This window comes from Pezoporus wallicus, unplaced genomic scaffold (genome assembly GCF_028554395.1).
Source record: "Pezoporus wallicus isolate ANWC-B61680 ecotype Strahan unplaced genomic scaffold, APGP_CSIRO_Pwel_v1 contig_4710, whole genome shotgun sequence".
NCBI classification, from domain to species: domain Eukaryota; kingdom Metazoa; phylum Chordata; class Aves; order Psittaciformes; family Psittacidae; genus Pezoporus; species Pezoporus wallicus.
In genome coordinates this window covers 3,130,055-3,147,261 of record NW_026640647.1, presented here as the reverse complement: position 1 = coordinate 3,147,261, position 17,207 = coordinate 3,130,055, and the positions used below count along the sequence as shown (strand labels likewise).

Below are 17,207 nucleotides of genomic sequence, written 5' to 3'. Positions count from 1 at the left end.
AGTTTGAACAGTTTAACAAGGTTAACTAAAACAGATGAAACAAGTACAGTAGGGCTTTTTACATGTAACTAGTTAGATTTAAAACATGACTGACAAATGAGAGCTGAGTGAAAGGGTAAGGACAGAAGTTCCATTCACCCTGGTTTCTGCATACCTGAATGGTACCACAACATTGCAGCAAACGAAAGGATGTAAAATAACAGGAGAACAGGTGAAGTTTATAACTCTTTTTACACTGAAAGCAGTTCTAGTTCCTCATGTGCACCTTGAGTAGAGCTGTGACTGATCCTACATTCACAAAGATGCAAATGACCCCGTCCATGCATCCTAACTTGATACTGTCTTTCAGACAAGAAATGATAAATTTAGTTGCCTGTCTCAAGCCCACCCTAGCTGTGAACTAAAACACGCTTCGTGAAATTGGTCATGAAAATGCTTTGCAGCAAACCACAAACATTTAAGATCCATTTGAATTTCCTAAAGTATCAGTGTGGGTTTTGTGCTTAAGAACTTCCAAAACTAATGCACAAAAAATCCCACAAATAAATTCTCCTGGAAGCTCCTATACGTGCAACAGGTTGACAGAGGAAAGGAATCAAAGGTAAAGAAGGGATACCTTTTAATGACTTTATATAGAAAATGTATGTGTTAACAAAGAAGAATGAAGAAAAAAATTTTCCTGTTAACCTTCACAGAAGATGAAAACTGAGTTTTCACTGAGGCTTCAACTGCTTGCAAGATTACCACAACAGAACCCTCTTTTGCAATACTGACCCTCTGCAAATCTAAGATCAGAAGAGTAACTGTCAAACGGAGGCACCTGCAACAAAACTGATTCTAGGGACACCAGAGAGCTTAATGGGTAATCACTGTATACTACTGTTTTATTTTTATGAACACCAGCTCAACCATCAGTCTGGAATGACCCCAGTTTGTTTCCAATCACCTACATTGCAGTTATTATTTTAATGGCTGTGACCATCTTTTCAAGTAAATTAGTTCATCCCCCAAATTTACTGAGATATTATTTTCATATAGTCATTTTCACGCATGGATTCCATGTAAGGCAGCCTTAATGTTTGTATAAATACATCACTGGCATTCAAGTAGAAACACCGAAAGCATCTCAAAGCACCTTCCAGAAGCTCTCTGAATTCTCCTTTGAGGAAACAGGTAAGTACAGAGTTGTTACTGGTGGAGTACAATGAAACTGGTTGCAAATCTTCATCCAGAAGTCACTGGACTAAGTCAACTCTCAGATTGTATGATTGCCTGGACACTCACTCCATAACCTTTAAATAAAGAACATATGCTCTTTCTCACATGGGCTGAGAACCTGGGCTCTGTGACTTACATCATCCCAGGAAGCAGAAACATTCTGGCAGTAAGTAAAGGTACTGGGTCAGGAGTATGGCTGGTGACAGATCCAACACAGCTCCATATTTCTGTGCAATTTCCATCAATGGGATTTACAATCTTGAATGTTACTGAATGCGAAGAACAGGTTCAGGATTTGGAGTAAGCAGTTAAGATACACGCAAGACAAATGAAAGCCCGGGGAGAAAGGTGAACTTAAATATGCTTGCACAGAAGACAGCAGCAGCAGGTAAGTACACGGAATGTACTGTAACGCTCTAGCAAATCGTTCAGTACCTTTTTAACTTTACTTTCTCACTAGCGAAAACAGCTTCTCAAGTTTAAGTGAATTTCAGTTACTCAAAGGATACTACTTCTGTAGGTAAGACACCTTTTCTCACTCTGCCACACAATGGTAATATAACCAGTCAAATTATTCTTATTTAAACAAGCATGGATTCAGACTAAAATATCTCTACCAGGAAATTCATGACTTAGGCATGATCATAATCCTTTTCACAACCTCATGATCTTTTTCATGTGACTGTCCCATACAATACTAGGAATACATTACTTTGAAAATTTAGTCATGCATCCCTAATTCTAGTGTTTAGCTTTGAATGTTACCTTTTCTCCATGCCCTATTGGTTAAAATCGTTTGCAACCGATGACCACAATTCACTGCTGGAATACAAGAGCTGAGCATTATCAGACCAATTTCAAGATCAATTAGATGTCTCACTATTTTCAGTTTAAATAGTAATAACCCTAGCACAATATTTTTAATCTTCTATTATACAATCTTCTGTATCTTCTATCGTCATTCTTGTTACAGAACAGAGATGCTTACAAAACAAACATACCCATCATAAAAAAATCTCAAACAGAAGAACTATTAAGAGTTGATTATTTATTTCTTTTTAAACAAGCTCCACTATTCTCTAGGCAATTATAAATAGCTGTCATCTTTAACCTGTCAGGCAGTATTCATATGTGTAGAATACCAGAAACCTGAAGTTTAAATCCTATACATTTCGGTGGCACAAAACTGTATATAGCTGATCTCAATATAGGAACATTAAGATTCTTGAATCCCTCCAAAAGAATATGGAAGGGCAGCCTGAGGCCAAGGGTACCACAAAGTTGAAAAATCTGCCTATTATTGCTGTCAGCCTTTGCCTTATTTTATTCACTCATTTGACTCCCTTCTGCCTCCCCAGCTCAGTAATGGCTAGGCACCCAATCTGGGAGACATGGGGGAAACCTCTCCTAGCTAGCCGTCAGGTAAGAAACTACAGCACCCGTAGGCCAGAGCTGGAAATAGCAGCACCTACTCCGATCTGCTGAACTGCAAACAAGAACAGGTATTGCAGGATTCACACAGGCAGTGGGACACCTCCACCCTAAGTCAAGCTCCAAAGTTAGAACAGATGTGTAAATTTACAGTAGATAACTAGTTCGGCCACACCAGCTGACACAGCACAAACCACATACAGTGCTGCCAAATGCACCCCCTCACATCCTCATTCATCAATGCAAGCAAATCATTCATACTAAATGCAGTACTGACTGCATATACATATACAAGGTTTTAAATCAAAAGGTTTGAGGTCAAAGTCCCTGAGCAACACATCAGCAGAGTTCTGCTCTTTTCTGTATGGAAAACTCACAGTATTTCTGTGCTAAACCACTGTCTGCCCTTGGTGTTTCATCTATTAAACTGAATCACCTCTAATGAAAGTTGGTATTTTTTTTACAGCCTTTTTCATTCAGTTTCCCTTGATACCTAAAACTTCTCCACAATGCCTTCTATTTCAACTGTTCTTCTTTTATAGCACTTTATTTTTCAGAAGACTTCTTTAAAGCCTGGAATATAAAAATGATTTTGGGAGATATTTTGTTTATCACAAACTAGTTTGATAGTTAGGCTTTACTTAAAACAACAAACTTTGGCTCAAGTAATGTGGTCAAACAAAATTCACACTCAACTGAAAGTCACATCTATTGTTTTTTGTTAGTGTACAAGTGTACAACACCAACCAGAATATTCTGAAGTGCCCAATTTTCTCCCCCTCTTGCCGTTTGCTCTCAACAATTTTAATAACCTGAAATATTTGTAACATAAATGGGTTCTCCCTTTCCCATGTGCCATTCCAGGCTGTTTTAATTTCTCTCCCTTTTTAACTCTTTTTTTTTTTTTCTGAAGAATGTTTTGCCCTCTTTTTTTTCCTATATGGCAAAGAGATCTTTGAAGAGTATCTCTGACTCCTCTAAGTAGTTACTCAGCTTGAACACCACAATGAGTAAAGTGCCTTAGTAACACCTCACAGGCAACCAGAAGTTTCAGAGAACTGAGAAACACAAAAGGTGTTAAAAATAAAGACAAAGCAAAATCCTTACCAAACTACTTCCCTTGTTCAGGACTGCAAAGTGTTTATGTCATGAATTTCTATTAAGAACTGCTCAGAACAACAGCTCTGTGAGAAATGGCTTTCTTTTCTTCTTAAAGAGAAATAAGTCTTGCAATAAAGCCAGCAACCACATGATGACCGCTCCTCTTACAATTCCAGAAAATTTAGCTTATCTCCTATACCGCAGGTATTTACACCAATGTACACACAGGAGAGATGCCTGCAGCCCCCAGCCACTTCCACTCCAGCAACTGTGCAGTATTTCGTACTAATACTCAGTTCAGAAAAAGACTGGAATCTGAAAATCCAATGAACCCACAGTTTATTTTCCAAATTCCTAGTTTTTAACAAATACAGGAATATAAAGTCCTATTAATCCAGCACACATTTTAAAGGTAAATAATGTTTTAAAATATTAACGTGAATTTAATATATTGCCGTTACTGAATGATACCTTAAGAAAGCCATAAAAGCGTTTAAATAATAATCACTTTTTGTTTTATCAGTTTTAAGCTGATGTTAGTTTCTTGATATGCAAATAGGAAAATATGCTACAGAGCTAAAAAGCTACAATTAACCACTTCTAACTTTAGTTCTCACCCATCTCCTGTATTTTCTTTCCTCTTCATTTCAGTGAAACAGGTTTGTGGATTTAAGTAGAAGTCATTCATTTGAAAATCTACAGTGTGGTAGGAGGGGCACTTTGTAAGAAGAGACCTTTAACTAATTGATCCAAGCCATATTTGCTTAATACCAGATAAGACTTAAGTAGCACAGACAGCATTTATGCATAACTGAACACCCCAGGAAACCTTTAAAAATCTGAAATGTTAAAGTATTTGAAATGCTAAATCCTAAGCTTGCTAGAAAATGATCCTAAACTAATACAGTAGCAATCTACTAGCTCAGTTATCCAGAAAGAGGCATTTATTTTGAACAGAAGAAAAACAGACAGCCTTCTTCAAAAAGCCAGTTATTTGTAATAAATTGCGGAGTACGGGATCCTTCTCAAAGCTCAAAAGAATATAAACCCATCAAAACAGCTGGAAATTGTGTAAGTATTAGTTTTGCTTACCAAGAATTAGCTTTCAGTCTTTCATATATAAACCGTACATAGTCCATAAAACATCTATTAATGCACAAAATTTATAACTGAGCTGGTTTGATTTTGTGCCAGCATTCTACTGCTTAACGAGGTTCTTTCAAGATACCAGTGCTGGGAAGAATTAAAAACTTAAAAAGATGAACCAGTTACACCTGTATTTTAATATCTTATTTTTCTACGGAGAGTAAGCAAATGTTTTCGTTAGAACTAAGGCTGAAGTTCAAACATTTTAAGATGGTGGTGTACTTAAAGCAGCAGTCCTGCCCTCCTCCACTGCTTCATTCACTCATTCCCACAAACATTTTTGTATAGCATCACATTTGTTTGCTGATCTGTTCACTGTGCAGCTGTACAAGTAGATTCTGCTGAAAAAAGCCTAGAATAATAATAAAAAGATTATTTTCAAGACAGATTACTTTTCCTATCTGGTTCACTGTGCAGCTGCACAAACACCACAGTCCACACAAAAAAAAAGATTAGTCTTGCTTTTGGTGGCAGCACCAGCTTACAGATTTGGTTGATCTGCAGCCTTACAGTATTTTGGCCTTAGCACAAATGAAACAACTGGCCACCTCAAAATGTATTCAAGTAACACTGAAAAAACAGCAGCAGACAAATTTCCTATTGAAAGCTACTTGAGAATAATTTATCCAATTTTCTCTTCAATACAGAATGTTTGCAAGAAAGTGTTAAAACCAGTTGCAGTATTTTTCTTCTTCCAGTAAGTTAAACCACAATTTCACTATACCTATTTCATCTTTGTGCTATACCTATTTCATCCTTGTGCTATATTAAAATACTTGAATTATGTTTAAAGGCATTAAAGGCATGGCTTTGGTATGGGTTTAATTCCTACTATTACAAATAAAAAAACCTCCTATCACAGCTACAGTCCAAAAGGGATGATGCATGTCTACTACAAAGCTGATGACTTTATTAAAGCTATCAAGTACAAAAGTCCATTAAAAACCAGGACTAAGGCATGTTTCTGTTACAAGTGCTATGCCAAATTAATGCCTGGAGGATTATAATTATTAAAGTCTATGTCTAGAATTCAGGGGTTACAAATTTTTTTACTTGACAACATATCCCACTGACTGAAAGATGTCTTTTTTTAATAGATTAACAAAGCACTGTCACAGACTTTTATAAGGCCCTCTGTCAATGTGCCATTCAAATTCTTCTTAGCAAATTCGTTCTGTCAAGAGTACAAATCAAGAGAAATACTACTCCTCTTAAGAAAGACAGAGCCTTCTTTTCATATGGATGTACAGGCAATCTGGGAGACACAGGCAGCTGCTGGAACCCCTCATACCTTGAGTTAGAGGGCTTCCAAAGATGTCTTTGTTCAATAAATGTGGGAGACAAAAGTGTTCGTAAGGACATCTTGGCTGATTGAGAAGTAACACTGACCAGTCTGACATGTGACCTAAAATATCCATACGCATGTCAACTGGTAGATCCACCAAGAAAATGCTGAACAAAAATCTGTAATTTCCATCACATTGCAAGTAAGACATCAACAGAATTCACTGCCTAGCTCTCATTTATTTTAGCCAAGCTTATTGTTAAAGATCTACACGGCTACCCGTTACAGGGCTGGCATGATGATCGAGGCAACCATTCAAAATGACTCTAATACTGACTGGCTTCAAAAAACACCTACTTTGAACTGCTAGCCTTTCTTAACAAGGTATTAAAGCAACTTTGAAGGGACACAACTTTGAGGCAAATGACTGAAAATGTACTTGCAGCATTACTCTTACTGCAGGATTAGAGGCAGAAAAAGGGAAAGGAAGCATAGCCCTTAAGAACCTTAATCTAAAATGCAAACAGAGATATCTTCTAAACTAATCCAACTAAAAACACTGATGGGCTAAACCTTAAAAATAACATTATGTATATGTACTTCCCTGTGCCAATCACCATGCAAGTACAGGTACGTTCTAGTAGCAACACAGACAAGCAAGGACAGGAAAGTGAGACTGCATTACCAGTTTTTCTAAAACTATATTACAATTAGATATATCTAACCTAGGCTATGTTGTAATTTGATCTAGTATCAGTTCCTGGCTTTTAAGGTAACTACAATTTGGTACATTCTTCTTCTATACCTGTTCTGAAACGCAGATGTTCCCCTGTTGTTTTCCTTGAGTGTCATCATGTCTTCTTTTTACTATTACTTTAAGGATTTTCTGAACTAACTGCTGATTTGGTTCAATAACTATTGCAAGTCACCATCTTCCCCAGTGGGATTACTAGGACATTGTTTTCTATGCCACTCCTGGATCACTGATACCTTCCATCTTTATTACTGTTTTCCCTTGCTATTGGGCTGTCTACATTGTACATGATTCTATTACTTTCAGTAAAAAAAGAACACTTTTCATCAGGAACTTACTACTTTGATACATCCCTCTAATTACACAAAATCTGGCAATTTCAGTTAATAAGCAAGTGAACCAACTTATTATTTTTTCTATCATTAAAACTTTTCTACTGTCAAACTGTGGTACAAAAAACAGTTAAAAGTTACTTGAAAAGCTACTTGCTGTCTCTACCTTTAACATGTGTGATCAGTAAGTGTATCTCAAAACAAATCCTGACTAATCAAGAGGCACATTCCACAAAGGGTGATGTAAAATACTTGCAGTTTTTCTCTTTTGACGAACAGAAATGGCTTGACAGCCTACCACTGAAATTATGGGTTACTGAATGTCTTAGAGAAAGATGTTTATGCTCTTTGGCACTAATAGCTGAATCCATATGAAAACTGGACTCTAGCTCCACAATCAAAGGGTCAATACCGTTACTTCACAGGTTCAACGTCAAAAATATTTAGAGATTCATAGAATGTAAACATGAGTTTCTGTAACAAATGCTTTATTATTCCACATGGATAGCATTTTCTGTTAAATGATCCTCCCTCCCTCTCCTTTTGCTATTGTAATTGACAGTACATCACCCCCTTCCCAAGTCTGCTGAGTGCATCAAGGCTGTATTACAAAACACCTGACTGTGATCATATTAAAGCTATTGAAAGTAAATGCATTATGTGATCAGGGCTCCCCATCTTTTCTACAAAATCTAGCCAATTAGAACTATGCTATTTCAAATTACATTACACTAATTAAGAGACTACAAAACACACTTGTGGTAGAAAGCAGCTTAAACCACCAGGCTAAACTGACAGAAATCTATCAAACTGATAGGCATCAGCAAAATTAAAATCTACTGGAAGAACCAGTTACGAATCAAGACAGTTACAGTCCATCCACACTTCTAAACTTATTTTAATATCTAAAATAGCTCAGTTTAAAATATCATTAAACATAAACAGCATGAGAATTTAATCCTGAGAAGAAGCTTTTCATGCCAGCCATCAACACCTGAAGACACCTAAGCACTCGGGCGCTGTTAGAAGAGTCTGAAGTTTTACTTTTTCCTAGATGCACAACAGTTGCTTGCGAATCCTCTGATGCTCTTCGCAGTCATTTAAGTTCGTAACATAGCAGGCCACCTCACGGCCAGGTTAAGAAGTCTAAACACTTCAATAAATAGGTTCAGTATTTGGCACCCAAATGCATATTTGGCATCCATATCTAGCTAGTACTCTACCACAGTCCCTGAGCAGAGAAGGTTTCAACACAGGGGGAAATCTTATAACCTGATGCCTGAATAATAATTGTTGAAATACCATTTTAGAAATATAGCAAAGCTAACAATGGATCTTATCTTTGGCCAGCATAATTGTATCCTCAAAGCAAAGCACAACAAATAAACAGAAATACTAAAAAGTATTTTCTTGTCGGGTAAGCTAAGCTCACTGTTTACACATTTCTGATTAAACTACATCTACTTTCAAGTTTTTAGCTTTAACTTTAATGTAAATGTAATGTTTAATAAGTCTATTACTGATAAGAGGGCTATAAGGTAAAGTTAAGGATCTTCCTTTGTTTGTTGTCAAGCAAAACCAAAGCAAACCATAACTGCATGTACAGAAGAGAAAACAGCAGAGCACACATTACTTCAGATTATTATTCAAACACTTCCTGGAAGTGCCGTGCTATGTTTTTGATAAGATAAGGGCAAAAAGTCAGGAAAAATATATTTTTTTCATAGTTAAACCACATTCTTTTTATTTGAAGAAGAATGCACTTCTCTCAATGTTTTGCTTTGAGAATATTTTGTTTATGAAAATGTAATTAATCCTTTGCTTTTCATGTCCACATTCTGAATTTTCTGTTAACAATTAAGCTGTGGTAAGACAGAAAATTCCAGTACATTAATTTATTTGTAGAAGCACTTGGAATTTTCCCTGAAGTGAAAATTTGCCTCTTTTTTTTTTTTTTTTTACAAAGAACTCAACAAGAATTATGTTGTCTTATTCTAAAACACTATTTTGATTTGTCCACAGTCCAATCAATAAAAACCCATTAAAATATTAAAACCATACATTTTAAGGGGTTTTGGCTTAAACTACACCACAATTAAACTATGAGAGGTGTTCCTATGCATTAAAGGCTGAAAAGCACAAAAAATAATGCACTCTTTCATTAAACAAATGCAGCCACTTAGCACTGACGAAACAGCAGTTTCTGCGGGGAATACAAGACCAGGTAGGTCTTCAAAGGCAGTGAAAGTGTTTTTTAGATTGCCTAGCATGACTGCTTACTGCAATTAATTTGAGCCACAAAGTTTGATACAAAGAAACAGAAGTGAGTCATAATAATTTGTTACAGTTGCAGCATCATTAAACCATCTCAATCCATTCTTTCAGGAGTCAGCATAAGCCCCTTGCATTCCTCTCCCTACCATTAAATATACACAGTCAGCAAAAGCCACCGTGGGAATTTTTGCCCAGAGCCACTAAAACTGAAATTCTGGGATTCTCTGTACCTTACCCTGCAAGATGAAGATGCATAAATTTGGACTACGCATCTTACACAACTCAATCACTTCCCTGTAGTATAAAAACAGTAACCGTGTCAAAAAGTAAGTTTTGCATGGAAGGAAATTTTGGCTGTTTGAGAACAAGCAAATAAAAGTCTAGAATATATTACAAACATCAAGAAGTTATCTATGGGCATATTATAATAAAAAGCTAAATTTTGTTATACATCCTGCTGCAACTACTGTATAGTCAACTGAATGTATGGTGCAACTCTTGAGAGCAGCTGGACAATTCAAGCACCATTACCTAATACAATGCCTCTTCTAGACACTTCCCTCGATATGCAGTTCAGAATGGGAATGATTGCAAGTCTACCCTGTTTATGTATTATATCAGACACCAAATAAACAAGAATATTTTATTTTTATTAAAAAAAAAACCAAACAAAAACCCCACAAACACCAAATATGGAGCAATGCAAGGCTACCACATTATTTAGACTGCAGTCAAGTAGCGTATCTCTAAAGTTTTAATGTAAGCTAGCACAAGTTAGAATTGTACTTTTCAGCTGAGATACTGTCTTTTATAGACAGATATATTCAGGTCAGCAAAATAAAATGCTTCTTTGCTCTGCAAACAGAACTAGCAGATAAATATAGCGTAAATCAGATGGTTTGCATTTCATGGAGTGAGAATACTTACCAAGGTAGCAGAGCCCTGACTTAAGAGTTCTTTCTTTACAGGAATGGACCACAGAAATTGCATAGAGCCTTGAGAAGTAATGTAATCAGTTATAACATAGACTACAATATTCCACTTGACAGCAAAGAAGCTCTTCAGTACTGCTCTGTATATGATATGTAGTAATGCCTACTGCAAAATAAGTGGCAAAATAAGACTTCAACCCAGATGAGTACCTGCACACTACTGCCCTTGCAGGAAACACTCAGTTGTAGTATTATTAGTAATGGTGAAAGGTGAGTTAAACTCAACTTACAGCTGTAGAAATGACATATGGTTACTATCACGAACAATTTCAGAACCAGTCATCCAGGTATACAGTGCTACTCAGTCCTACTTAAAATGCAAATCAATATTGGCAAAATATTGCAAAGCAAGTCATAGGCTCATGGAATGGTTAGGGTTGGAAAGGACCCTGGGCCATCGGCAGCGACGCCTCAACTAGACCATGTCGCCTGAGGCTCTGAATATTAATAAAATACTCAAAACACCTATTTGAGGAGAGTACCTTGGGTATTTGCTGTATGTTTTTCTTTGCTTGGCTTTGATACTCAAACCTAAGTATGGCTGCAAGCTATCACCAGCAATAAGCTTGATTAAAAGAGGAACTATTTATAGGTGCCAATCACCAGCTGTAAATCTATTACAATTTAGTTATCTTTCAGAATTCAAGATATTATTTTTATCCATTAATAATCATCACACTGCAGTGATAAAAACGCTGCTGCAATAAAAACATACGAAGATCAGTTTATTAATATGTTACAAATCAGGTGATCTTGAGACATCTATCTTTATATAGAAAGTTTATGACAGCACCTATCTGGAATTCACTTTTCATTACTACAAGCCGTGACTGGAAACTATTTTGAAAGTGTTTATGACCTACATGCAGAAATACTGCACAAAGTCTCTGCTGATCATGATTCTATGGAAATCCTGCAGTCTTGCATAAAACATCCTTCATACATTCTTAATCTGAAGAGTTTTTCATCTCATGTGTGCATTTACAAAAAGACTAACCACAGGAATACTTTTACAGGACTTGATTTGATTAGTAAGTTTCAGATGTGATCATAGTTATTCACTGATTTTCAGCACTAGGCAGACTTTATCTCAGTTCTAGATTGGTTTAGCTACAGACAGATATGTTCCTCGTAAGTGAAAGTGAGATTTTAGAACTGCTCTTCAAAAAAAACCTTAATCAAAACAAAATACCCCCCCCCCCCCCCCCAAGAAAAAACAAACCTGGAGTTTTATTAATTTGCACTGCCCAAAATCTCTAATAAACACAACCTAACCGATCTAGGTTAATTTTGCTCATGTTCAAGATCCATTTAAGAATATTTCCTATTCTGTTCATGTTGTTCACAGAGCCATAGTAACAGACAAATACACCCAACTTCAGACTCTCCAATAGACAGTGCAGTATAACTTTTGTAACAGGTCCATACATTTTTAGTAGCAATCTAATTTTGCAGTAGAACAACCAGCAAGGTTTTCTTCACCGGTGCTTCTGCTTTGGAAAGCATCAAGCTATAGAAAAGGTGACAGCCAGATGAGAATGAAGCTCATAGGCTGTCAAAAGCTGAGAAAGAACAGACAACAGCTGAGTCATTCCTCCTCTGCAGCAACAAAGTCAGAAAACTGAAAGAAGATGAGGCAGCACAATGTGATACCCAGAAGATGAGGATGTTTCCAGTACAATGAACTGTGTCCCTCAGCATGAGTACAACACCCGACATATAATTTCAGCATCCCTTCTTCTCATAAGCTTTTGAGTTGAACACCAGGAAACCATCATCTTATCTTCCCTGTCTTTCATGCTGGCTTCCAGCTTTTTGGACATTAAAACCTGTACAGGATTTTGATTATCACAACAGGTAACAAAACACAAGTGACTTCAAACAACTATTTTTTAACTTCTTTACCCGTCAGATTTCTATTACATAAAAAAGGGAGAAAGAAAACGAGTAATGGCACTGATGCAATAGCACATGAAGTATTATGAATAGGGGGACTGATACAGTGCATACCTTGCCTTTAGATTACAATGTAGGCAGGACACAGTTTCCAGCATTTTAATCAGTTTCTGAAACTTAAAAAAAAAGTTTTGATATAGCTTTGCCTAATGGGTACACATTTCCTTTTCAGACTTTATTGGGTGCATTTCAAGTAATATCCCAGTTGTAATTTAAGAATGACCTAAAACCAATCTAAATTCTTTCTGCATCAAGCATTACTTCAGGCCTTTATCAAACTAAAATTACTAGCTCTCATTTAAGGTAACTTCAGCGGCCCATCCCCACAGATGAGATCTTGTCATATGATAAAATTGTTTTAGATAACTGCTAAGTTGGACTCCCACAGAAAAACAGGAAGTGATGCTGATTCTCTTCATATTAGGACAGAAATTGCTTCCCTAAAGGCAATTCTTAGTATTCAGAGAACTCTCCCAGCACCTACAGCTAATTCTGTGAAAAGTGTACCTACACCAGGAACAGAGGAATTCTGATTAAGCTTTCCTTCTTTGAAACGTCTACTAGTATTTTCCATTGTGTTGAGAAGAGCCAGGATACACTCATTTGACAATTCTGAAAACATGTTACAACACGCAATAAAATAGCAAATGCTCTGACAGTTGACAGCCAAACTGTTAAGAAAATGGAATGAGGTTTTCTTGTTCTGATATAATTTTCATTGACACACACAGTTATGCCTGTCCATCCCTGATTTGTAAAGGTGCCACGATCTTTCCATCAGAGTTTAGGAACAAATCTTGACTTGGAGGAAAACTTTCATGGAGCTCAGCTTTTAAATAGCTTCTGCAATTTTAATTCAGTAATTCCATCTGCTGGGAACACTTAGTTGTTTCAAATCCAGACTGATTTACCAAGTGCCCATTGTACACTCAAAATAAACTTCCACTTCTGTAAAAACTGTGACAAGAGACAGGAATAACAGTCATTACAATAGGTACAATCATGATCAAACAACATGAAAAACAGCCAAAGCAAACAAGTCTAAACATACTTCCTTTGGGACTATACAGACCCAAGTCTGATGTCCATGTGATCTGGGCACTACCTAAAAGCTTCTTCCTAGCTAAATCAACCACTGTTTTGCTGAAAATGTTTTATGGATATAAGTATCTAAATTACAGTTGCTTGACTTAGTGAAGAGCACCAAGGAAATTTATGCCAGTTGGATACAGTAAGTTTTCTATATACCTTATTTTTGTAAGTCAAACTACACAAAAAGTACGTATCTTACGAAGGCTTCCTACTGAACACTCAAAATGAACGGCTTATTAACATGTGAGGCCTAAGTACCAAATGCACTCAATACTCTCCTCCTGACTTTTCACATCTAACTCTGGAAGATGGATACTGTTACAATGCCACATAGATCTTAGCCTGAGATCACTAATTAAAAAAGGAGTATTTCCAGGCACTGCAGTAGATAGAGGTCAGCACCAGGATCTGTGCTTTTTCACATGAACTTTCTGCAATATACTTGAATTACCTGATGATCCAATTTCACTTGATTTTTTTTTTGTAATGGGAGAAACTAATGTTAAGGCAACCAAGCCTATGAACACATTTGTGTCACTGTAAACGACTTTTCAGTAATTGCACATTTTATGACTGACTGGATACACACTCCAAACTAGCCAACCTGGAAAAGGCACGAAGACCTACATGAAAGCAAAGAACGTTAATTAAAATAAACCTTATTGTTTTGGAGTTTTTATCTAGGCAGAATCACTTTTCATGTTGCCTATTCCAGATATGCAACTGCATACGATCCTTCCACATCTGCCTGTGGACACTAGGACACATACCCATACGGAACTGCCACAGTAATCTCATAAAGCATACACAATTAATTCAGAGACTATATACAGGCCACATTCTCTTTTGTAAGTGGATGGCACTGCCATGTACTTTCTTCGTCACAAGTACGTAAGTGTTGAAAGCAGTTTAGAAAGAAGCACTGCAGGACAGTGCCCACAGTTTCAAGTTTACAGCAAAAATGTAAAGTCTATAGTCAGTCTCAAGAGTTCTTGGGAACCACAGAATTTTTTCCACATTATTTTCTTATATTATACTGAGCATTAGCCTAAGAAGTTACTATTAATAAGTCTGACTCTTGCTTTGAAGTTGAGTCATATGCTCCACCAGTCCACACAGAACGCCCATTCCCCTATGCATCTAATGGAAAACACATTAATCAGTGACAGAAACTCTTGAGTTTGTTCTGTTAAAATATTTTTTAAAACGTAATAGGATACCTGTTTTGCACAGAAGTACTCTTTTATTGTCACCAGATCAGTTACTACATTGTGACACTAGAAGATACCAGCTGGAACTCTCCAGGAACATCTCGTAACTAGATGGCAATTGCTTCCATGTTTCTGAAAATTTAACCAGGCCTTCCAGTGTACATTTCTCAACAGTGCATCAGGCTCCACGTATCAGTTTCCCTCAGTACTATCATACTGAGGCATGGTATGACATCTTCACTTAGAAAAACAAATGATGATTGCTGCTTAAACGCATACCGTTTTTAGAGTACTAGAAACCAGAACTGTTTCTGAAGTCAGGCAGGTCTTGCCCAGAGGCAAGAGCTGAACAGCTAGCAGGTACCAACATTTCTACAGAAGCCCCCCACAAAAGACAAAGATAACTAAACGTTTTGAAGAGTGATTTTATTCCAAAGTTTCGACGTTAGGTATGTTTCCAATTGATTCAGCATAAGCAGTAGAAACAGTTGAGATCAGTAATCAATCCCTTTCACACATTTCTGTGTACGGCATACTACACCCAGCGACAAAACCTCTAGACCCGCTCGTAACTTTAAGGCTACATGCAGGTTACAGCCCAAGCGTTATTTCTGCAGTTTTAACGCTAACTAGAAACGTCAGGCCAAGCAGAATTCAATCTTGTGGCTTCCTCATCATCCATCATCACTATGTTGTCCCTCAACAGACACGACAACATACGAGAGCCACACACACACACAGCACCGAGACCCCCTCCTCCCGCACACCCGCTGACAGCGACCCTCTCCTTGCAAGAGCACCCTGTGCGGAACCGTAAAAGGCAGCACCAGCACCGTGTGTCTGCACCCGGGAACTCCACGTGGCCTCGCAGGGTCGGCCACTCCACAAATCGCACACGGGACGGGCACGGGACGATAAAGAAATAACAAGAGCCAAGGCGAAAAGAGCTCTACGCGCCGCCCGGCGACACCCGCCGCCCCGGGACACGGCTCAGCCTGCGGCGGGACTCACCGGGAGCCCGCGGCGCCGCCCGCCCCCAACCAACCGCCGCATCCTGCCGCACCCCACCCCTTTTCTCTCTCCGCCCAAAACGGCGAGGGCAGTTACAGCCCCGTAGCCGCCGCCACGTCCCAGTCCCCTCATGAGGCAAAGGGGGGGCGGGGGGGATTTACCTGCCGCATGGTCGACTCGAGAGCCGGGGGAAGAAAGGGGTGGGGGGAGATGCGCCAGGACTACGGCGGCGACTCGTGTTCCGCTGCCTCACGGGGGAGACCGGGCACGGCTCCCCCTACCCCTTCCAACCACCGCCCCCCGGCTCCTCGCCGGCCTCCCTCGCCCACCCGCGCAGCTCCCCGGCGGGTCTCGCCGCCGACACGTGATGAGGCGGCCGCGCCGCCGTGTCCCCCGCTCCGCATCCCGGGGAAGCTGGTGTCCGTTACTGCCGATAGTCACCGGCTCCTTCTCGTCCGCAAGCCCTGCGCGCCCCTCAGCCCCCACCCCGCCGCCAGCGCGGGGGCAGCCGCCACCCTCACCGCAGCGCCGGCCGGTTGTGGGGGAGGGAATGTAAACAAATGGGGTTTTATAGCTACCTCACTCGAGTGCCGTGTGCATCTCCCTCTCCGCTCGGTACCAAACCGCCGCGGCGCCTCCTCCTCCTCCTCCTGCAGCTCTTGCTGCGGCCACGCTATTCACTAACCGCGGCTACGCCAGGCTCCACACTCGCCACTACGCACCATGCGGCCCGTTCTACACACGCGTGCCCGCAGCCCGCTTCACCCAATACGGAGCCATTTCCTCCCCTCCCCCCCGCGGCTTCACTCCGCTCCCCCCTCCTCTGCTCCACTGCCGACTACGAAAATGGCGTAGCGCGGTCTGTGCGCTCCCCCCCGCCTTGCGGCGGCTTGCGCTCATCACTCAAGCGATCCGAGCGGGGAGGCGGCCGGGGCGGGACGCAGCCCCGGGGCAGAAGGCCGCGAGCCCCGGGTACCGCCGGCCGTAGCTGCGCCGCCTGCTCCACCTCGTCTGGCCGCACAACGGCCGCGGGGCCCGGGAGAGCCTCCGGCCCAGAGCCTTGCGGCCCGCTCCTGGCGGGTGGCGGAGCGGGGAGCGGAGCCGCCGGCCGTACTATGAGGCGCCGTTGGCCGCTACCCCGGCGGCGAAGAGCCGGCAGCTTGGAGAGAGCCGGGCCTGCCGCTGGGGTCGGGGTAGGGCCTTCGTCTGCAGCCGCGGAGCTGTCTGTGCTTTCGGTGGCGGGGGAGGAAGGGGTCTTTCAGGGACGAAGGGGTATTTCATGGCTGGAGCTTGGCGTTCTTGTAGAAGTACCTCTCCGAGAACGGGATACGTATTACCCGCCATTTATTTAACTCTGGAAACCGCTGTTTAGATGATAAACATTCCCCCTGTTGGAGGAGGAGC

The 17,207-nt window shown here is 40.0% G+C and overlaps 1 protein-coding gene across 7 annotated transcripts in view; it reads right to left on the bottom strand.

Annotated features, from left to right (window-relative positions):
- SLC39A10 (solute carrier family 39 member 10) overlaps nucleotides 1–17,207 on the bottom strand; it is a 108,758-nt gene that overhangs the window by 20,968 nt on the left and 70,583 nt on the right. For 2 of the 7 annotated variants that reach the window (XM_057419913.1, XM_057419914.1), the window contains exon 1: nucleotides 15,965–16,059. The exons of 3 other annotated variants lie outside the window; for them this stretch is intronic. In XM_057419913.1, the coding sequence (XP_057275896.1) occupies nucleotides 15,965–15,973 (9 nt within the window). In that variant the 5' untranslated portion in view covers nucleotides 15,974–16,059. Of the gene's footprint in view, nucleotides 1–15,964; nucleotides 16,061–16,381; nucleotides 16,598–17,207 lie in introns of those variants that run through there. 2 more of the 7 variants (XM_057419916.1, XM_057419920.1) reach the window with 2 other exon arrangements.